This window comes from Schistosoma mansoni, chromosome 3 (genome assembly GCF_000237925.1).
Source record: "Schistosoma mansoni strain Puerto Rico chromosome 3, complete genome".
Taxonomy (NCBI): domain Eukaryota; kingdom Metazoa; phylum Platyhelminthes; class Trematoda; order Strigeidida; family Schistosomatidae; genus Schistosoma; species Schistosoma mansoni.
The window spans coordinates 5,446,794-5,471,732 of NC_031497.1; the positions used below are offsets into that span (position 1 = coordinate 5,446,794).

The window sequence follows — 24,939 nt, forward strand, 5'->3', positions numbered from 1 at the left end:
TGCCTTGAGACAAACGCATTCATTCAAACCACAAGACATACAAATCCACAAATAGCTAGAAAACTGACTGTGAAGTCGAGTAGCTAAACTACCACACATTGGACACTACGAATTATCCAAAACCTTGCCGAAACGACAAGAAACTAGCGTGAAGAAATAAATTGGTTTATACAGGCTCGTGACAAAGAAATTGGAATCACTACTCACTGGAAATGAAATCAGGCAAAAAGTCTGGGCACTTTAAGTTTTAGTGTAACCTTGTGAGTTGATTTGTATCATCCCATCACATATGTACAGATAGACTTTAACGAAGACTTGCAATGCATTGTAGGTTAAATAAAAAATAGTATCTAGTTACAAAACTGCACATAATAAAAAAATAACGAAACTAACAGATTAATAGTTACGATATATAATTACTTGTTGCATTGGTTATGCTAGTAAACGTGAAAATGTTAGACTCGTGTACGACTAAGAGTTTAGAACCAAAGTTAAGAGTTTAAAAACCATTGTGTCGCATTTTTAATTCAAATTTCAAGAGTTAATTTACTCGAAAAATTCTTAAAACTTGTTAGCTGTATAGAGATTTCACATATTTCTTTCGACTTTTTTTTGTTGGTAGACTAATTACTTCGTAACTAAGCTTTCAATATTCCTTTACGTCCATTGAAGTTCTTCAGACTGTTAGTTACCTTGCTTAATAAGATAGAAGCTGTCTTCTATTTGCTCCCGGATTTAGCGTTAAATTTCAAAAGAAGCTAATTACAGATGTAGCGTAACGTAACTAATGTAGTCTTTATTACTGTTTTGATCTATTTCCGATTTGGATGCGTCGGCATCATCATATCATCAGTCCGAGAAGTAAAAAGTTATCAGATGTCCCGTTTTGTGTTAATAAAATGTTTTTATTTCTTGGATTCTTCTGACTTCTGCCCTGAGAATATCAATAGAGTTAACGCTTTCTTTACGGGTTCGATCGAAGCCTCTTAAGATAGTTCTACTTCATTTGCTTAATCCTCATTCTCAGTTAATCCATTTCATCTACTTACTCAGCTAGCGGCATAACTGGAATCCTGGTTATAGTCTACGCCTGGTATGTTGAATCGAATGCGAACGACAAAAAAATAGTGTTGATCACAATAACTTGTGCAGTAAAACACCTAGAAGTTCAACAAAACAGCCTTATTTGTAAAGGTTTTCATTTCCATGTTGTTCATGTTAGGGACTAATTGACATCTTTTAGCTTATGTCGACTTCGGGCGGACTGACTTGGTATGGCATTTTAGTTTAGATTGATCAATCACAGCCCCTAGATTAGTATCATGATGATACAAGCCGTTATAGTTTCTGGCAATTTAGACTCAATGGATAACGCGTTAGTGTTTAAAGTTAGCGTCGAAAGATCCTTTTTTTTCCTGAGAATACATTTTGGTCATCACACAGTCTTTTATATTCGGATAAATGATATATCCAATCCACGTAACTAAGTTGTTTGTCTATAATTACCCTAATACTAGCAGTGTGAAGTCTAGTGTCACTTGGCAAACGCTAGTCACATCAAAATATTTTGGTTCATTCAGATGACATTCATATGCTTCTGTATACCAGTTCCTCTATTCTTTGCGGGAAACCAGGTTTAAAACTGAAATATCTATTTTTGTTTCCGAGATTCTCTTCTAAATGCAAGGTTGTCTGTACGTCAAATGCCGTTAGTGACGTAGTTTTAGTAGATTCGAAATGCGATTTCTAATTACGTAGACTAGTGGCCACATTGCAATAAAAATCGACCTGAACTAATAAGGACGTGAAACATATAACATCGGTTACTAACCAGTGATCAATCAATTGTAAATACATTTCAATTCTACAGGAGGTCATTTGTGGGCCCGATAGCTCAGTAGTAATGTCTGTGACTGAACCTGGTCGGAAAGAGATAGGATCCTCCAGGTAGCATCAGTTAGCCTAAGATTACAGGCATACCTTACTGACAAGTGCCAAGCAGTGCAAAACGTAGGTTTAGGGCTTCCTGTTCACTACTTCCAGCCACCATCTTTATTTATTTATTTGAACACAAACATTGATACAAGTGGGCACCAGATATATATGCGCTACATAAAAAATCGTCATTTCATTCTAATTGTGTCAGGGCTATGATACTGCTCGGGTGCCCAAACCGAAGCAGTTGGTTTTCCTAGGAGCCATACCTCGAGCCTTTGACCTAAAGGCCTGACTCACAAGGCAGTGGAGCATCGTGAAGAAATGCAGTCCCGGGGTAGCAGGTGACTAACAATTGGTTCATACGCCATTTGTCCCCTCAGGGTACTGGAGCCCATGTGCACTATTAGTTTGGAATCAGGGTTCCCAACTCCCCTAGGTGAACTCACCGGCCTGGCTAAAGCACCGGAAATTCGCTTTTCGTCCTTTCAATTTCGTAGACAACACCCCCGCCACGAGAAGGCATTGAGTAGGACCTTCCTAGCAGAGGTTGTATACGTTTGGCTGTGTGAAAGCATTTCGAGAGAGGGCGGGCCCTCTTTACTCTCGGCCGTCCCAGGGCATTTGGGGGCAACCACCACCTTACAGTTCAAAATGCCAAATCACGTTGGGAACATCGAAACAGAAACGAAAATAAAAAAGAATATTCGTTGACAGTTTTCCTTAAAATATTCTCCAATCATGTTTTGGGATTTTAGTGTCGATGTGAATATACCGCTTATATTCTTGAACACTATTCACTGGTACGTTATTTCGGTCCCAACCTTCAGTTTCGGGTGTATTGGTCTCTCACTGTTCAAATGTTCATGTATTTAGACGACCTTCCCACTTTATTTTAATCAATGTAGGCTTTCTCAAACAATGTCATCGAGCATGGAGAAACTGAACAGTCAGTCTGCTTCAAAAATACCTTTGGACAACGAAGGAAAACCTCTTAAACCCTGTTGTGCATGTCCAGAAACACGTCTCAAGCGTGATCAGTGCGTCCTGATGTATGGTGAGGAAAAGTGTGCAGATGTGATCATGGAGCATAAAGAATGTTTGAGAAAACTTGGTTTTGCTGTGTAGTGTAATCAGATCTCTTGAAATACAATTACTTCATGATTTCTTCTTTCTGTTCGCTGGCTCTAGTTTTTTTGTTACTAGCTACATTTCGTTTTAGGATTCTGCTGATCAAAAGCCCATAGCTCGATTCCGTGTTACGGGTTCAATGCTTCCTAATCTAGTAGGTCGCGATGTATGTATAGTTGGGACTGCTCTTCGTGTTGCCCCTTCAGGACAAAGAATACATATACGCTGTGCAGATGGGCGGGAAATCGATTGCAATCTTCTCTCGCCTCTCCAGGTATTCTTATGTTATTTTTAAACTCATGCTTCTTAAAAACTGAATCCGTACATTTAAATCGTACTGATGGTTAGCTTCTGTAGTTTAGCCTTTACTGGAGTATTTTGACAAATTAAGTACCCGTTAATTTCACGGACCGAATATGTGCAATTAACGGGTTACTATTGTCTGACATAATAATTTACCACATCTACATGGGATTCTACGCTCTATCTCAGCGTTACTCACTTTGTGGTTCTTCCATACATAAACACAGGATATATTTCACAGCCAGCTTGTTAGTTGATTAATAATAACAAATAATACCTCATATTGCATCGTTTTGGTTTTTTTTTCCAGTTTATTGTCTATCTGGATTAAGTGGTAAACTGATTAACTGATATATTTGCTATATGCATGATGACGAACAATCTTGTTCACTACATGCCCCCAAATGCCCTGGTACGGCCGAGAGTGGGGAGAGTCTACTCTCCCTCTCGAAATGCTCTCACATGGCCAGCGAATATATAGCCTCTGCCAGGGAAGTCCTACTCACTGCCTTCTCGTGGCGGGGGTGTTGTTTACGAAAGTGAGAGGACGAAAAGCGAATGTCCGGCGCTTTAACCGGGTTGGTGGACACGGAGGGTCCACCTAGGGGAGTTGGAAAACCCTGATTCCAAACCAATGGTGCACATGGGCTCCAGTATCCTGATGGAACGAATGGCGGACGAACCTGTCATTGGTCAACGGCTACCATGGGACTGCATCTCCTCACGATGCTCCACTGCCTTGTGGATCAGACCTTTTGGTCAAAGGCTCGGGGTGTGGCCCCCTAAGAAAACCACCTGCTTCGGTTTGGGCACCCGGGCAGTATCACAGCCCACACACACAAATAGTGTGGCGCATATGTACCTGGTGCCCTTTTGTACCAATATATATGTGTTTAAATAAATAAATAATAAATAAAATCTTATCATATCCGGTTTTACACTTTTTGAAAATGAAATTATCGCAAACAAACATTTATTTATTGATCTTGTCTCAGTAGCATATTTTATTTCATAACAACTGTCTTAGTGATCCTGTTAAACGAAAAAAACCTATTACAGTTGTTAGAACTGGGGCAGTATACTAGAGCACAGTTCCATGTTTATTTTATTTGATGTACACTAACATGTAATACTGTTTACAGTGTAATACTTCAGATGTAGTTCATGACATATGACTACTATCTTCAAATACAAAAACTCATATCAAGTAAACAAATCTTCTGGATTGTACCCATTTTGATTATCCCATTTCTTATTCTCACTTTCTCGTTCTATTGTCATCAATTCACTGTTATTAAATTTGCTAATTACTTGACCTATTTTTCATTGTCAAAAATATCAGGTAACCAATTATTAAATTCCAAATGGTAAGCAAGTCTTCTGTTGTCTTCGGTTTGAAGATTAAGTTACTATAGTAATAAACGGTTAACTTTACAGATCAAATATGTCTTATATGGTTAATCGCAATGTACAGGTTCCCTGTATATAAAATGGTTTTAGTTGATTGCAACTATTGTTACTAAATAGTCATAAATCTTTTCATTATGGTCAGTTTGACTTGTTTGAGGTAATTGAAAATCATATGTCATCCTTTACTTTTGAATTTTTCTTCGTGTATAGGCTTCTCCAGAAAATCGAGTTATAGAAGTTCAAGGTCGCGTAAGCAATGTGCAAGGTACAGAAATCAATGCTACAGCGGAACCGGTCGTTTTCTCTCAGGAAGCAAGTGCAAAGTTTGACAGCGATTTATATTCACAAGCTATCCAAATGACAGCTCAATTTGATCAGTTTTACATTCAACCAATGGAAGCATAATTCATATTCGTCAGTTACTGAACAATAATGCAAATGTTTACTGTTATTGTATTCAAATAAAAATAAATACGGTTTTATCCAAGTTTTTGTTTTATTGATCTAATGCTTGTGATTAGTAGACCTGAATAACTACCGTTATTTACTCGATTATTTTGAGGACTTTTATTTATTGTAATTTTATGTTAAACACTTTTTACTGCACAACAATTCTTGTCACCTATTGGTTCAATGTGTTAAAGGCTGAATATGTGCACTTTTCAATCTTCTGTATGAAAATAACATTAAGCAGTTACTTATTTGCTCCATCTTTATTGGTCAACTTAACTTTTGCGTCTCAAAAAAATAAGTGAGTATTAACAGTAATAGTTATGGACCAATATATTGTAACAATTCTAATTCTGACAATTGGGAGTATGTAACTGTCCACACACTTGTTAGGTTCATTTCGTTTGAGGCGATTAATAAACAACTATTCGACCATAAAGAAGTTGGGAAGACAAGAACAAAATTACCAGAAGTAATTCATTGTGTATTTTACTTTTTAGCGAATCTTTTTTTTATTGTGTTCGAATACTCGAGAAAATTAATAAAGACGTGAAACGGTTGTGTTATTTCATACATATATGCCCTGGAAATTCTAGTGTTTGAAAACAAGAAATTAGTCAACTAGAATAGTATGTGCATTTAAAATAGTAAATCTATACCCAATGAACGTTATCTTTGCTGAATTATCCAATAAAATTGTAACTGGTGATCTATTTAATCTTCATGTTTCTTCTAATATCTTATTTGATACCCATACCAAGTATGTCAGTATTTTGGCCATAACCTTTAAGGCTGAGGTAAAGATTTTGACTCCAAGTTCCGCCTCATCAGTATTCAGAAGTCTAAATATATCATTGAAATCATGAACCAATCTTAGCTAGACCACTATTGTAAACCTAAAAGCGCTAAATGGCCGTCCCGTCCTAGCATAGGACTTCTCAAGAGTGCTCATCCACAACCGTGCTAGGGTAAATCAAACTCAGGAATTCCCATAACAGAAGGAAACAGTTATCTAATGCTTTCAGGTTTTCAGTAATAGTCTAGCTTAGATCGGTCCATGATTTCAATGAAATTAAGCAATCTCCACAGCCGCATACTTGATCGTAAGGTTTTATAAACATAACCGCTCACAAACTGTATACTGGGTACCTTGACTGTTTGGTTTGGATTTTTCATTAGCTTCTATGGGAATTTCCTAGTCTTACAAACTTGATATGAGTTATATTCAGCAATTACCAGATTTTAAGTCAATGTGATCTCTGTAGGCATTTTTGTGTTTGATTTTCCAAGTTACATACATACATTACTGCATACAAGCACGCAGCTGCTTCTCTGAAGCTGACAAGTATTCCTTCATGTGTTTGATTTTCAAATGATAAATAACTGCTAGAAGCACGTTTTTGTTCATTTAGCGAACCGAATAAGACAAATTTCTATCAAAACCGACCTATAGAGTAACAATAACTTTTTCATTTCAATTTAATTTACGGGCAAATGGCACTTCCATACTATGGGCTAATTGTATCGATTCTATTTATGAGGAGCTAGATAGAGTCACTCATCAATTATCCATATCTCCTGCAGTCTTACATCCTTACTTCTACCTGTTAACAGTTTGTTCTTATCGCTTTTGTTTTACAGACTAAATAGAAGTGAGTTATTTAGAATGCCGAGTCTAATAACTGGTAAGTACAAATATAAGGTTTGAAGGTGTCGTAATGTTAATGTTACCCTAGAATAAATATTTTGTGTAAACACGTCTTTTTAGACAGTAAACTAATGTTTATCAATGCATAATAGATTACAGTTGCTTTGATCTTTTATTATTTTGATAAGTGGTCGGGTTGTTTTATTATTAACTATGAGATTGAATCTGTCGTTTTGTGTCATCTTTTAAATAGAAATATATTGCTTCAAACCAAAGTCAGCTAATGGCTTTACCAAAACTTACCTAATCGGAGCTCAGAGTTCACTTTTGGCATGGTACAATACCCGGCTTCTACTAGAGAAAACGACTCTATGAGATGACCAGTTATACATTTCTACTATCCTTATTACCATTAATAGTCACATTTCAGCGTTTTTAAGTAGACAACGCCAATATGTTGTACACTTGATATTTGTTATGTAAATGCATATCTACCTTGTTTTGTCGTTCGTATCCATTTACAAATACCAATCAATCTCACCACATTCAAGATTTGATTTAACTTCTGACTCATTTGCTTAGATTAAAATGACTGGTCAAGCAAGTAAAATGATTAACAACTTGCGTTTACTACATTTATTCGCACATTGTAAGTTCACACCGACCTGAAAACATTTATTTACACTATGGGTGCAAATAATTATTAACGTTTTCTTTTCAACTTTTATTCTCACTTTGTATTATCACTGAATGACATTTAAATCCAACAGAAACCTGATGCAGATAAAAATGCTTACTAATACTGAAAATAACTGGAACGCTTCACTGCTATATGTGTTTCAACATACTTAAAGTCAACGTCATGTGATTTGCTGTTTTCACGTCAACTGATGTAAACTCTTAAGTCTGTCATAAAAACACTTATTTGCGATTGGTTTATTGATAGTAATCTGTGTGTTGATTGTTCTTTACAAGATTATTCGTTACCTCTTGCTAAGCCAATCAGGACAGAGTGACCTTCAGGATATAACTACATTTTAGTTCATGGTTAGTAGATAACAGACTAGCGAATGATCCGGTGTTATTTGTCCGGTGCATTATGATGTGCTTTAGCGGATACTATTTTTGATGTGGACACCTATGTCAACCTACATATTTATCTCTGATCTTGGGTCATTTACTCAAATATGCTTATTCGGTTAGTTATTTTATATCAATAGGTAGTCTTTAATCGCATAGCTATGCACTTAATAGCGTAATTTACAGTAATTTTTAGCAATTACTTTTCTAAAGAATAAATGGTTCCTGAAGTTTAACAAGGTTAAAATAACCTGGGGTTTTGTATAATTTATCATTGTATGGTTTTAGATTAATTTCTACAAAAACAGGGTATAAAATGGTGCATAATGTTATTTTCTTTTAAATTATTTCTTCTCTCATACTTAACTTTTTCTTTGTGTTGACAGCAGTTAAAGCAACATCAACATTATGTATAATATGGAGGTAAGAAGCGTATTTATCGTTAGTAATAATTTCTTTTCTATTCTACTTTATCACTGATGAATATAGTCTGAACTTGTTATATTTGTTAAGTTATTTTTGTTTTGAAATTAGTCGTTGCAACTGAAATAACTATTAAGTTATTATGACGACAACCGGAATCAGAATCATGCGTCTTAGATCGTGTCCTTTCTTTACGTTAAAACATTCAAGTTATAATTAGCATATTCCTTTTTTTTACAAGAGAATGGTATGATTTTGTAAGTAGGTTTTTTCCTAATTATCAGTAAAAACATCGGGCAACGTAATTCAGGTATATATATATTCTTTAGCCGTTATATCTTTGGTCGGTTTTCAGAACATAACTGAAGTGACTCGAAAACAATGCTAACAATTTTAATTGTGAATAACGTCGTTACATCGACATCAAGCATAAAATACGATTTAATTTTCCCCCGAAACTCGTCGCGTAGTATGGGATTCTTTATAGTATTTTTAACATTGTTTTACTTGACAAAAATTGTAAAGGACTGGATTTACGGGCGTCTAATGTCCTTGTCATATTTCCCTGAATATGACACAAAATTTGTGGATAAACTTAAAGTTGATGTACATTTATGTGCCGGAAAGTAATAATTCATGGTTAAATGGATGATGTAGTTACTAGTAATCATAATGAAGATAACAGGGCGTTACATAAGCATAATGAAATTAATAAACAGTTGCATACTTATTAAACGTGATTAGAAATAATCAAATAATTACGTGAACAATAAAAAGGTTATTTAATGAACACTCAGTTACTGTGGAAGGGAAGGGTTTATCACACTTTCGTTCTGTATACATAAATTAGTTTGGGAACGCTTTGATCGAGATTGTCTCCACAAAATGGAATAAAATTAGTGTCGTTGTCTGTGAGTTGTTTAGGATGTACTACGTATATCCACTTTATGTCCTTTGTCGAAAAGACATCTGGTAATTGCACTTGTAAAGATTTTACTACCTCTCAGATATTTTGTCATAGGAACATGTTCAGACAATCTAGTAGAATCCTTTCTCTCTATCCTTCCGATAAACTTGTTACCCCAGGTACGTGTCAATACACAGATCCTATTGGAAGTGATATTGAAAGTATATTGACCTACTTTTTAATGGTATAGTAAACATTTGGTATTCTATAGTAAAACCAATTGGGCCATAGGAAGGCATCTTTTCAGTCCTGCTTTGATTCAGTTGTTTCCCACACTGTTTTTGGGATACTGTCTCATTAACATATAACGTAACTCACTTGTAGTAATTTGTTTACACTTAACTGTGTAGAGTGAAGGGATAACAAAATTCCAGGTTTTTTAGTTTTACCGCACTTGTTTCAAAAGTAGAAATCATACGTATATACTGAATGTTCTTGAAACAAATAAGCCGTTCAGACGTTGAGTTGAATGACATAAAATCGTAAATCTAACTTATCTCCCACGTTCGATGTAATTTGTAATAATGGAAATAAAATCACTACCTGCGTTCATTTTTTTACTTCCAGTGCATATGTATTTGCAAAAGCACGATTGTTTTCCAGACGAGATTCAGACATTCATAATACTATTGATAATAAGAAAAGGAAGTATGAGCATTGTGATGAATCAGAAATTTCTACACCTTATAACAATTATTCTTCCGAACAAAATCTAGTAAGATTTCTTTTAACTTGTATGTCATCTACATGTGGAAATTTTTCTATTACATAGTAAAATAGATTCTGTGCAGCCGTTGTCTCAACTCTGTGATTGGGTTTGAACCCTATTGAATTAATACGTGATCCCTCAGATCCTACCATAGTATACAGCTTGGTTGGAGACCTACAAATCTTTAAGGATGTATTAAGGATTTTCAGGCTTAAAAATTATTCATTCTAGCCGGTTCCACAGATTTCCAGTGCTCATTGTGAAATTTTGGATGCACATGTGTTACTGATACCGAAAAGTTAGTCGCTAGAATGTATGTTCATGTTTCCAGGCTGATGAGACCATTAACACTAATCCAATTTTCCTTTCAGGATACCTAAAGTAGATATATGTTTTAGCAATACTAGGGACATAAAGGTGTCGACTGATCACACGCCTTCAGCACCGCTAATGTTTACCTTTCTATTCATCACTGAGTTGTATTTAACATGTGAATCCATGGTTTGTACGAAAATTCTCTTGTCATACCCATAAGGAAATCTGGTTTTCTAAGATATTTATTCATTGGAATTGTAACTACTGGAGTTTAATAATACAATCACTAGTTGTTCAACTGAAAAAATCAGGTCCGAATCTTATCTTGATCTTTCATCGATTTCAAAACAATCAAATTGTATGCAACGTCTTTTTCGGATTTGTATTATCTCTCATCGTCGAATCGGGTGAAACAACTTACAACAGTGTACACTTTGCGCAATAGTCTTTGTTCTGTGTGACTGGGTGATTGAACTTTAAATATTGCCCATTCATAATATCAAAAATAACTGCTGGAAATAACATGATTTCATTAATTGTGAAATTCATTAATTTTATTAAATTAATGTCAGCAAACCGTGTTTCTGTTTAAAGATTGATTGTATAGCATTTTGTATTTCACTGTCATTGGAAGTGGTCGCTAATAGTGATCAATATAATGGCCGGCTTAAATTTTTGTGTCATCGATTTTATAATTATGCAAATATTAAAGTGGATGTTTTTGCTTTTAGATAAGTGATAACCAATGTCTTTGAATTATATCATCAGGTCATCAGTGTTTTGATTTCATGTAGTTTTACTAGTATTCATGATATACTTCTCTTTAAATTTTGTTCTTCACTCCCTCCCCCCAACTTCCATCAATACGGGATAGTCATCTTTGTCAATTTTGAAAGGCGGTGTCATAATTCGCAATGGTATGAATGCACTGTATAATTTAATTCATTATGTAAAGTATAATGACGATGATAATGTTGCTACTGCTGTGTCTACCGTTGCTGACGATGTCACTTCAACAAATCAATATAGTGAATTCAATAAGACCACTCGTTCAGATGAATTGAGTTTTTTTTATCAAATGATATGTGATTTAAGTGTGAAGGTAATTACTACTGTTCATTGTTATTGTTATCATTATTATTACTATTACTATTATTATAACTTTATTACTATGATTTATTTGTTCACGTGCTAAGTGACTTTTATGATGATTCACTCTTAAAAAAGTAGGAATAGTATTTATTTTCATTTTCGGAAACTGTTTGTTTCAAACTACTTGAATGATCTCTTTGTTTAAAATGATAAAGATATGAGATTGTGGTCTTAATTTAAACGTCAGTGCACGCTGGGTTCTAGGTACATGTAGCTGACCAGTAATAAATAGAGCTATAGATATATCCTAGATACCACCACTGCGAAAGTTTCTGAAATCACAAGAAGTAATATTCTATTAAATAAAAGCTGAAGACAACTATCTACTTAAAAAAAGGTAGTAACTAGCACTTGCAGTTTGTAAAGTTCGAACGGGCGTTAGGACCATAGGAGAATAAGAAATTGAACATGACTTTTCTCTTTAAGATAGATAGATCGATAGATTAATACACTGAAATATCACATCCTTGAACTGTCAAAGTGCTTACAGCGTAGCGTTTTTGTTCACCCACAATATATTTAAAGATCAATTGGAATGAATGAAAATTATTGTCACCAGTAGAGTGATATTTGACTTCACAGGGTTTAATGATTTCCGTATCTTTTATTTACTGTCAAGACTGATAAAGTTCTGGCATCGCTAAAGGTCTGAATTGGACGTTTTTTAACACTTGACTTTATATTTCTCCTGTTATTAAATTTGCACCATATTTCTTGCATTGAATTTTACTACTTAATAATTTTAGGCTGGAATAACTACCAGTAATATTTATCGTACTTCTCGTAAACGAAGTCGTTTATTGTCTTTCAGCAAAGATCCAAAACTCACTACAGATTACATATTGCATCTTTTGATTTCATACAGTAAGGTAAGCTCTTGATAAGATGTATTTATTTTTTGGTTCAGCTTATACATATTTTGAAAATATTTCGTTTGTCCACAGCTCGGTTACCCCTATAAGATGAATAGTGATAAATAACTTTTACATCAGTGAGTGGGTTCTTTCGATGGAGTGTTTTCACCATTAGAATTTCAACCGCTAATATGTATCTAGCCCTAATAAAATACTTAGCTATTGAGCGTTACGTAATGGAGGTGGCCAATACTATTTCGTCATAGTAATTTTTAAACCAGGATAATGTCCAATAAGTGATTGTCCTAGTTTTTATTATTTGAAAGAAAATAATATTTTCTCAAGAGTATCCTAAATTTGCTGTGTTACAAACATATGCCTTCCAGGTTATTTTTCATTTCTCTATGATACCATACACTATGTGATCTTAACGATGATATCATTGCTTGATGGGAGCTAGTCTGAAGAGTAATCATTCCGTTAACATAGGCATATTCATTCAGTTTCTGCATAACAATCCTTTTTATGTATATTTATTTTATTTATTTATTTAAACATAAATATTGGTACAAAGGGGCACCAGATATATATGCGCCGCACAAATCTTATTTGATTTGTGTGAGGGCTGTGATACTGCCCAGGTGCCCAAACTGAAGCAGGTGGTTTTCTTAGGGGGCCACACCCCGAGCCTTCGACCTAAAGGTCTGATCCACAAGACAGTGGAGCATCTTAAGGAGATGCAGTCCCATGGTAGCCGGTGACCAACGATTGGTTCATACGCCATTTGTCCCCTCAGTATCCTGAAACCCTTGTTCACCATTGGTTTTGAATCAGGGTTTTCCAACTCCCCTAGGTGAACTTTCCGTGTCCACCAACCGGGTAAAGTGCCGGACATTCGCTTTTCGTCCTCTCAATTTGGTAAACAACACCCCCGCCATGAGAAGGCAGTGAGTAGGACTTCCCTGGGAGAGGCTGTATACGCGTGGCCATGTGAGAGCACTTCGTGGGAGAGGACAGGCCCTCCCCACTCTCGGCCATACCAGGGCATTTGTGGGCAAGTATGGCAACTGACTGTTGCAGTGTGGAAGTGCCGGGCATGTGTATTAAAGATGTAGAAACACCAGATACAACCTATGAGGAAGAACAATATCGATTTCAAGTGTAAGGTCAACTTTGAACACCTTTTCGTCGTCACAGTGCTTCAGTGAATTTTCACTAATATTCAGTTCATAAATCATAATTAATATATAACCCATTAACTTAAATGTATTTTCAATTCTCAATCACCATCAACAAAGCTTTTGTTAAGAAACCGAACTTCTTACTCTAGTTAGCGGGGCAGGAGAAAAGGGGATATCGATGTTTTTGTTCATGTTATTGAAGTCGAGGTTGCAAATTAGTTGTTTACTTCAAGATCTTTGGGTGCATGTACCTCCAGCTGACGAGTCTCAGACAGGACGAAACGTGCGTCTTAGATTCCACTGCTAGCCATATTCCATCTATTCTACATTTATATGTCACTTGATTTTATTAGATTGTTAGCATTGTGAATATTGACTCATTGAACCATCTCAATAACAAATGAATTCCTTCGCTATTCTGAAATCAGGTATAGTTTCAGCAGAAAAAGTAAAGAAAACTATTCATGTCAGTTGTATATGTTTTTGTTACTGTTCAATTTTTCTATTTACCACCTGTTCTCTATGTTTAGTTTTAGCCCAGAGATATCGATTTTTTGTCGTCATTTCTATTCATTCATGTTTACTTGAGTTTGTGCTTTTGGAGCACTTTGAATAAATTACATATCATAGTCATATGAATAATTCTTGTTATGTATTCTTAAAGTTGTCATTTTATCTTATAGTTCACAATCTCACGTCTTTTTCTCGACATTCAATTTCCTCTTATTCCATTTTCTTTTAATTATTGTAATCATCTCAGGATCCTAGGTATTTGGATCACTTATTCCTATGTGAAAATTTTGAACGCCTAATCAACTGGCTTTGTTTAATCAGTCTTTCAGCATTAAACAATTCGGATAATAATAATACATCACTTATTGATAAACATCATTCTTCACCATCAGTGAATCAACTCTTATTTAATATGGACCAATGGACAAATGAATCATATTATTGTAGTGATAACAGTAACAATAATACGGATTCATCATTTGCAAAAGTAAATAACTTGCCTGCTGTTCATCTAGAATATCCTATTCATCTTTTAGTTGCTAATTTTTTAGCTAACATTTCGCAGCATCCATCAAGTTCTGTTTTAAACAATTATGAAGGTAAATGAAGTATCATGTTAATGTGTTTTCTTTCATTTGTTGTTACATAATAAGTTTTCTTTATTTTGAAGATTAAGTTCGTCACAAAATAATATCACCTAGAAAGAGTGAGTGAGATAAAGTCAGGTAGCAGCACTGAACATTTTTCATTGTCATAATTTGGGACATCACAGCATTACACACTCATAATTCTCTATTTTGTAAATTACAATAGCTATGTAGTGTTCATTGGTTGTAAACTGCTTTTCAGCTTTAAGTCACAATATACAAATAGTTTCCTCAAAATCACCCAACTTTACCTAGGTTTACTGTTGTTTCAAAAATTTTTAAGTAACAATAAATAATGGTGAACATTTTAGTGTTGTTAGTTTTTGTATGTAAATAGGTCAACTATTTAAGTGAACAACATTGAAATCGTGTTAATCTTGTAATCGAATCGATTCAAATGAAGAATAATTTATGTGCTAAGTTATATTGATCAATCGACAGTGATTGTTTACATTAAGTCGAATGTTTATGCGTCACACAATCAGTTATGATTATATTTCATAAATACACAGCGTAAATACGAGTATTTCTTTATTGACTTGTTTACTCACAGTTTCAAATGTGAAATGTGGATTTTTATGTTATTGTGCACAATGTTTTTTTTCATTTTCACATTTAAAAAATTATCAGTTATCTATCCAGTTAAGGACTGTGTTTTGTGTAGAAGTAAAATCAATCAGTTCTATTCAGTCAGTCAGTCACAACGTAGAACTTCGTACGTACGTACATCAGTTCAAGTTGCCATACCACATTAACACAGAGATGCAGTTGTCTATTCAAATCCCATAGTGGTAGAAGTATTAAGAGTACAAGCATTAATGTGAAAGATTGGGGTTTGAAGATGTTATTGAAGGAGTATAATCCAGTGAAATAAATTTGGAAAGAGAAAAAAGATAGAGACATGAAGAATTCAGAAGATTAGAATTCGGGAGAACACAAAGAGTGGATGCACCTTAGCCATTGCAAACGATTTTGAGCCATGTCATTCAAGGTCTCTAACCATCAGTTGCTATCATCTTGGGGATCCCAACCAGGTATTCTACATCTACCAACATGGCTCAGTCCACTTGTCAGCGACTTATGGATTTATGAACATTTTGTTTACTTTGTTAAGGCTTTTTTATTCTTCAGCAATACCTTTTACTTCTTGTCCATCTTTATTGTAAAACTGGGGGAACATTTTCCATGATCTTCTTATCGTTCTTGATAAAAACGTGTTAGCAAATAGTAAATCTTAGTTTTTATGAGTCAAAATTTCCTATAGAATTGATGTATGTGTTTAACGGTACAATCCAAGACTCTCGTTTCGTTCTATTTGTGGCTAGTTAGCTGCGTTTACCCGCGTTTCAGTGTTGATTTTTTCACAAGCAACTGAGCGTTAGGTGTTTCTTTTTCCAGTTGAATTTCTCATCCTCATAAACTTATTTAATGTATGATTCCATCCTCGCATTTGATAGTAACCTCTGTGAATTATGTGCATCATGTTGAAGGTACAAGTTAGTACGTTGTATGAACAAGGATGTTTACATACTACATGATACTTTCAGAGCAATATTCTCCCTTATTTAATCTATACGAATCCATTTAGATGATAGGAATAAAAACATATATATCTTGAATTCATTAAAGACTTTGAAATTCATTTAAAGATTATCTGTCAAACCCCATTGTGAATGGCTTAATTAAGTTCATTTATCAAAAACTGTTTATATCGGTAACTGAATATCATTTACCCACCCAGTGGATGATAGGTCTTACTAATACTTTCCTCAGTATATCACTAAAGCAATCTTGAACAGATTGTGCATGAAGTTCCCTTCTCATTACGAACTACTGGCACCAATTGGTGAACCATAGAAAACCAGAAATTATTAAGTAGTTGTTTCTCTCTAGCTTTATCTACTCAGCATTGTTTATTTAAAACCCCTCAAGTTAAAAATGAACTATAGATTAGTGGATAACATAAATATATTGCTAGTAAACACGAGGATTGTTGTAGAAATGTGGCTGTTACCTTGAGATATTGGAAACAAACACTTTTCACATTACCTTTTAAATGCCAATAAAAATTATATACTACGTATGACATAACTGTATTCAGATGTTTTTTTTTAATTCAATGACAATCTTATTTATTTGTTATCATTTAGACTATTAAATTCTTTTGTGCAAAATATGTATGTTTATGAAACAATACTTAGGTAAAATTAGTCCATTCCTGATAGAACAGTATCACAAACCAAGAATTACATATCCTTGCAATTCATTAACCAAGAACATATCTTCTTGTTACTTTTATCAGATATCAATAAATTAATCAGCCTCTGGAAAGTTTCTGCAAGTTTGCATTTAAATCTTTTTGGTTCCAAGATTGATCATAATTTAAAAATTCATTCTAAAATAACTGACGGTTCATGTTCTGATTCTCTTAATTCATATCCTATCTACTGTCCAGATGTTTATAATCTAAATGATTCAAAGTGAGTTTACATAAAAATGTTTATCTTGTTTGATTGTTGTATTTAATTATTCTGTATAGTTTTGTTGGAGGAGTTTGGTAAAGATTTATTTTACTTCATTAGTACCCGGTATTTGTCACTTATTGACCTCATTTTATTTACCTTAACTGAAGTCAATCTGTGATGAATATCATATATATATTCTGTGTATTGTTTTTATTACACCGTCTGTTATCATTACATAGGAATGTGAAATTGAATGACGGCTTATTTATTCACAAATATAATATAGTGAATGAGAACACCAGTGGAGATAATCAAATGTATTTGAACACAAAATTACAGAATCTTTTTGTAAAATCTGAGAACCATACAGTAAATTCTTCATCTACAAAATATCGACTAATTGTCTCAAACTTGACTGTTCTTTCGTTTCCACACCAATCACTCTTTGTTCTCGTTCTTTTTTCTTCGATCTTCTTAACCTTCTGCCTGTAGACATTTCACTTTCGATTGGTGATACATGTTACTTATATCTGTCGACATTAGTAGCACACACCACAATAACACTATGCCATTCAATTACAAAATCATTTCAAACATAATGATTCACCTAATTGATCAATGCAGTTTGTGACTCAAAACCAAGTAAACGAATATGTACCTGACTGATGAACTAATAATAAACACAATTTAAAATCGATGATTTTAGGAGTATAACTTGCCGAATCATTACTAATAGATCATAAATATTACCGAGCTTACTTCGGTTAGTATCTATCTCTTTATTTCGGCTAATAATTTCTTCCAAGTTTGATTCTACAATCTCCATTCTATCAGGACCAATATATGTTTGCACATTTTCCCCTAAATTACGATGTTGTTTTATTAAAATAAGTTTGTTCTTATAATATTCTTTTACGTTTTTCACACAAACACACACATCACATGTTTACTTCCCTTATTAGGCCTATTTAACGACTAATGTACACTTTTGTTGTACAATTCCATCTATTGTGTACATTTTTTATTTGTATGTTCTCATTATTGGATATGATATGGCTAAGTATGATCCGATTGCTGCATAGTTTTACCCCATATATGTATTGGTGGTTATACTATGTAAATATTTGTCAGCTTACTTCACCGAAATGTTATATACTTCCTTTATACACATGATTCTAGTTATCAATCAATAAGTTTTTCATCTGATCAACATTTTTATTTTTCTCGTAAACATTTTGATTCGAATAATATGAAAACGTTTTTTCTGCTGTTAAAATTGTTTTCATTCAGTATTTATTTCTTAAGAGTGATATTAGTAATAGTATACTGTACTAACGAAACAATCAGATTTATGTTAATAAGGATTGAGGTTTTGCACCAAATTGAAAGTCCAGTCACGGAGGGCTTGTACCCTATTATTAAGCCAATTAAACTACTGTAACAAACGTAGATTTGGTTATGGTTATATTATGCGAAATCACACCGTATTTGTAAAATATGAAAAGAATACATTAAATGCACTATTTTCCCATCTTCCTTGAGTTGTCCTTTACATACTTCATCATTCTTTTATTTCTGTTGTTATTTTGATTGCTTTCCGTTTTCCTTTCTCTCCCCATTTTCCACTTCTATCCGTTTGAATTCTACCTTCAATTTCCAATACGTACTACTTATATCTGTCCGTACAAGTACTGTGAACCACACTACCACCAATATTTAATTTAATAAAATGTTGAAAGTTGATCAAATTGCAAAGATTGAAGAATAGACATCATGATCCATAAAAATGTCCAGGGTTAAAGTAAACATTCTGAATGTTTAAAATAAAACAATTAACTTCATAAGTATTCATCTTTATGGGTCTACATAGCATTCACTCACTTGATTGAGCTTTGTTCTCTGAGCTGGACGGTTTGTGCTGATGATGTCGTTCAGAAGGACGATGAAAGCTTCACGACTAAACCATCCAGCTCAGAGAACAAAACTCCATCAAAATCACCCACTTGAGCTACAAATCTTCCCCACCATTCACTCACTTGACCGCTTATCATTACTACTAGCTGCTAACGCCAAATTCAGATTTCCAACCATAGTTCCTCTTAACTGTGACCTTGGTCCGTTAGTCCTTACTGAATCACTTTACATTTTCTTAGTTTTGATGTAACAAGTAATTTATTTATATCACCGTCCCCAAATGCCCTGGTACGGCCGAGGGTGAAGACGGTTCACTCTCCCTCTCGAATTGCTCTCACATGGCCACGCGTATACAGCCACTGCCAGCGAAGCCCTGCCCACTTCTTTCTCGAGGCGGTAGTGTTGTTTACAAAATTGAGAGGGCGAAAAGCAAATGTCCGGCGCTTTAACCAGGTTGGTGGACACGGAAAGTTCACCTAGGGGAGATGGAAACCCCTGGTCCCAAACCAATGGTGCACATTAGGTCCAGGATTTTGAGTGAACAAATTGCGTATGAACCTATTGTTTGTCACCGAATACCATGGTACTGCATCTCCTAACCTTGCTCCTCTGCTTCGTGGACTAGACCTTCGGGTCAGAGGCTCAGAATGTTGCCTCCTAAGGGAACCACCTGCTTCCGTTTGGGCACCCAGGCAGTATCACAGCTCTCACACAAACCAGTGATAACTATAACTGGCCCCATCGTTGTTGTGTGGCGCATATGTATTTGATGTCCCCTTGTACCAATGTTCATGTGTTCAAATAAATAAATAAAATATTTGTATCACCGACATTCGTATTCGCTAAATATCAGGTTTACTTTTTCAAAGGCGCTACTGCAGTGTACATTCCATGTGGTATCTTGTGATCACTTGTGAAAAATATACTGACGAATACAGTGACCTAAGTACAACTGGTTAATAAATTTCGATTTGAAAAAATCAAATTGTATATAAAACTTAGTGGTTATCACTTATTTTATCCAACATACTTCCACTATAAGTTCGCTCTCTACAGTGATCCAGGTAAGATTTACCGATTCACTAAAATGATATTTTCTCAAAAAATAAAATATTTTTCCTTTTTCATGTCCCACATCAACTCGGCGCCCAAATAATGCGAAACTATTCGACCAAATTTAGACGAAAGTTCTTATACATTAAGAGATTGTATTAAAATGATTCTTCCATGTAATTAACATTTTCATACTGATAAATTTTCCAACAACTCGTTTGTTGATTATAAAGAAAAAGATCTCACTCCTATTCTAAATAAATTCTATTGAAATTTTCGAAAAGGTTTATTCTATAATGAACTTGTATCCTTAGTGTTAACTAGTTCACTGTTCAATTCTGTTTATTTTTCTAATTTCTTGAAACCTTATTTCTGATAACAACTACAAAAAAAGTCGTGAAACAGTCAAGATGTAGGCTAAATAAATATCTTTATTTTATGTTTAAATGAGATATTTCGTTTACATTATTCTGACTGACCCTTAACACTTCCCTCATCTTTAATTTACCTGTTCTGACATTTTGCGTTAGTGTACATACTGGCAAACATTAGCCATAATTTTTAGACTTGACAGATCAACAGATGGTTATCATCAGCCTCAACGTTATCTAGCGCCCTAAAATAGTACTATAAAACGATACGATAAACTGTTTCATGATCAGTCTGCTATTGGAACGCTTATTGCTAACCTAACCACTTCCTATAACTTTGAACTACGCCTACACTACAACTCAAACGAAAGAAATGTGTAAAATCTGAGTACGAACTTTACTCCAAGGTTAACTACGTACAGAATGTCAAGTGTATTTATAACTTTGTGTGACCTTGATCTTCAGGGAATTTCTGGAAATATACCAAACATAGCAACGATATAGGTAATAATGTAATCCAAACGTGGCATGTAATCCTTCGTTTCCGAGAATTTCCTATTCAATGCTGATTGTATAAAACGTCTTCAGGCGTTTGCTGGGTCTATATAGAATTTGACGATTGATATTTTAAGACTCCCCTTCACTGAATACTACTCTGGCTAATATAAATAACTGTCAATTTCTTCTAGCCTACATTCTCAATATGTTTTTTATTTTTGCTTCTTAAACACTATACAGATTCGTTTTTCTACTGAATTTCTTCCAAGGCTTTTACATACTGTTTACTCTACAGCGTTGGGCTTTCTTATTATTACTGTTAGTATTATTATTATTATTATCATATCAACAGTCTAATAAAATGTAACCATAGAATCAATAATGATTCTAAAAGACTCATTTAATCAATAAATTTTAATTTCGTTCTATCATGCGGTATGTCGATGCAGTGATTGTGGCAATCTTAATTTCGTACAGTAGGACTGTGAATTAATTTTTTTTAATTGTCCTTTGAAACCTGCATTAAACTTGAAAATGTGGTTTTCAAAAAACGAATTACTAACTTTGAATTCAGAAATTTATTGATTTATTAGACTTGCGCGGCTATGCGCTCTTATATGTTTCTTTTCCAAATTAGTTTAAGTGGAAATAGTTGCAATGATCGTTTTTATTCGTAAATATCTACTTGGAAAACATCGTCTGTTTTGTTGTAACAAGATTTAAATGTATTTCCGTGTTTACAGCAAAGAGGAGTTCTGAACTTGAAATAAGATACAATTCTGTCATTCGTTTGTTCAGTTAGTATTGACAATTGAATATAGAATTTCTCTGTTGACATTTTAGTTATTTACTCTTGACATGCCTAACCTGCTTATGATTTCTTTTCTCTGTCTATTTTTCTTTCTACCATTTTTCTATTTTTACCTATAGCGATATCAACGAAAATTATGATTTTGATATCATTTTTGTAAACGGCATGTTGGGCAGTGTTTTCTATACTTGGAGACAGCATGATTCAATGCTTACCAACAATCCTACTCAGTATACAAAATGTTGGCCTAGAGTAAGTAATGTGTATTAATGTATATATCAAAAGGGTTTCTTTTAGTATTATTAACATTATTCACATTATTACTCTCTCTTGGCCTCACGGGTTTTCATTATCTTTGCTTTCTAATTATATGCGGTCCGTTGATGTTAATTATATCTATACTTCGAGTATGGATATAACACATACTGGATCTGATATATATATATATATATATATATATATATATATATATATATATATATATAAACATTTCCACACAGAATCTGTCATTTCAATTTAACGCTTATTTATCACACCGAATTAAACATTTACCTTAAAAACAAACGTTTTTGTTATCTCTGTCGAACACAGATGTTAAAAAGGCCTCTATATTGTAAATGGAAGCTTGTATAGTAATTATTGCATACTTGTCGCAATTTAAACAACTAACCTACTATGTAAAAATGTGTGTGTAAGTCTGATTGAACGCATGTCTGCACCTCAACTTTAGCTATCCTTCCACTGGTTGTAAATCAATAACCTACCTACACTCATAAAATACGCATAGATTTTTCGATTTTTTGCGCATACATTCACTTACACCTCCTGTGTGCTTGTTGATTTTATGAGTTATTAACGATACAGTGTCCCACCAACTGGTGTTCTGACTTTTAAATATTCTAAAGTAAATTTATAGTACTACTAGAAGGGTTGGTCTGCGGAATTACCTCAGTTAACGGGACATCGAATGTGTTGAGTCTTTACCCTGTTAATTATCACGTAACAAAATCGCCAATCAGAACATCGACATATACGACTTGGCCCCGTCCCAAACCAATCACACGTTAGCCAGCACGAGCAGCCCAAAATCAACTCTGAGTCCTTATTGGTTCTTCTCTCATAGCCCTACCTGTTGAGTCCAGAACACAAACTCAGCTTCCACTGCATGACTCATGTATATATATCAGATATTCGTAGTTAATATACAGGTAGACCAGCCCACATCACTCCATAAAATAGAAAATATTATTGATACAAGATCAAGCTGAAAGTGGCTGTGTGAGAGACTGTAACTAATAGATTGGTAATAGCTTAAGAATATAAATTGTATAATAGTAGTCAGTGGGTCAAATGAAGGGAATGCGAATATATCTTTATAGTCTAGTTACTTGGTAATTGTCCAATAAGAATATATATAACAATAGTTCATAAATAACTCCTAGCAGTTACCATTCATTTATTCTTCGTTAGAATATAACAAAAATGTAGAGGTATTAACCTATACAGGTTAGCTTTTGTTTTGAGCAATAGTAATGTGTAGTACTGATATATTTTACAATTGTTTGAAATTATTACTAGTGTAATAAATATGGGATCGAGTAAGATGTAGTTATAAAATATGTCCTTTATTTTCAAACGAATGTATAAAAGCAAACATTAATGTGGTATTTATAAATTTTTTGACTCGCAACCGCCTAAACTCGTTCATCTATGCAGGAACTAATAATGTAGTGTTTTCACACATTTAGTGATATCATGACAATGAAACAACTTCATATGTTCAGATTCCTTTGGGTGTATATTTCATCACTTTCCTCGTAATGAGCGTATTGTAACTTGCATGATTTTTTTTCTCATTTAAACTGGAATTACCTCTAAAGTAGAATATAGTTTTAAGCGGTTCGTAATTTCACTCATTAATGATTTGATTCATTATCCTACAATTAATATAGTTGTTTTCAGTGGATTTCAACCAGTCATTCTGGGACACCATATCAATGTTTATTGATCTTCATAACAGTATTACAATTGAATGAATATCAGCACTGATAGTTGAATTTTATCCTGACTATAACATCTACTTCCTCTCCAGTAAATCTTAGTGTCCTTGTGAAATAGCTTGATAGTACAGTAATACACTCTTAATTTTGAATTCTTGAAATATTGAATACAAAAAACATCTCATCTTATTTCTTGACTTCTGTCCCGTTCAAAAATCACATCCTGAATTGAAGATGTTTTGATTTGTAATACTGATTCTAGTAAAACAGAAAAGCTTATTGATGAACTGACCTTTGACAAAAAACGAAAGACACTCATCATCATGGGTTATTTAGGTGTGGGAGTGTAAATTCACGATATAGAAAAGCTAATGATGCTCATAAAACAAATCTCCCAACAGGATAGATTTTATCAAATACAACCAATGATTAACTAACTCAGAATCAAGACCATCATCATTTTAACAAATAGCTTGTCTAGAATGAAGACTCGATTCACAAAATAATAAATAATTTTTAAAATCTCTTTGTATCAACAATTCCCTGTCTATTTCACCGAATACTCATATACCGAAAGAATCATTCTACTGATGTAATGAATATTGTGTTTTTGTTTCATTTTTATAGGACTGGCTTTCCCATCGATTTCCTCAAGCTCGAATTATTGGTGTTGACACGTCATTGAAGCCATTTGTTTGGCATTCAATTTGTCCACTTCAAAAGTTACGGTAAATTTATTCTCTTGTTTATTTAATGTATGCAATTTCAAGCTAAATAATATTTTTCACGGAATGACATCCTTTTTATGATCTTTTTTTTGTGATTGACAAGTTCAAACTCACCAGTTTGATGATAAGAATTTTCTTTTCAATATCTTGAGATCATAGATTATTTAACTTTTCATAAATTCAATATGCGAATAACGTAATGAGTTCTCACAGTTAATACGGTTTCAATCTTGTTCCTCAATCAGTCACAAAGTAGAACTTCGTACGTACGTACATCAGTTCGAGTTGCCATACCACATAACACAGAGATGCAGTTGTCTATTCAAATCGCATAGTGGCAGAAGTAGTAAGAGTATAAGCAGTAATCGGAAAGATTAAGGT

The 24,939-nt window shown here is 34.0% G+C and overlaps 2 protein-coding genes across 2 annotated transcripts in view; both read left to right on the forward strand.

Annotated features, from left to right (window-relative positions):
• Window positions 1-2,868: 2,868 nt before the first annotated feature.
• Smp_029150 (putative cytochrome c oxidase copper chaperone) lies at window positions 2,869-5,184 on the forward strand (the record flags this gene model as incomplete). Its single annotated transcript, XM_018798998.1, has 3 exons — window positions 2,869-3,057; window positions 3,158-3,340; window positions 4,990-5,184. 3 exons carry the CDS (start codon window positions 2,869-2,871, stop codon window positions 5,182-5,184), a joined length of 567 nt encoding a protein of 188 aa, XP_018650831.1.
• A 6,101-nt stretch (window positions 5,185-11,285) lies between these two features.
• Window positions 11,286-24,939, forward strand: part of Smp_029160 (putative ribonuclease p/mrp subunit) — a gene marked incomplete at its 5' end in the record, with an annotated part of 29,953 nt that continues 16,299 nt past the window's right edge. The window contains 6 exons of the mRNA XM_018798999.1: window positions 11,286-11,288; window positions 12,270-12,392; window positions 14,319-14,670; window positions 17,021-17,198; window positions 21,950-22,082; window positions 24,458-24,558. Coding sequence (XP_018650832.1) covers window positions 11,286-11,288; window positions 12,270-12,392; window positions 14,319-14,670; window positions 17,021-17,198; window positions 21,950-22,082; window positions 24,458-24,558 — 890 coding nt within the window. The remainder of the gene's footprint in view (window positions 11,289-12,269; window positions 12,393-14,318; window positions 14,671-17,020; window positions 17,199-21,949; window positions 22,083-24,457; window positions 24,559-24,939) is intronic.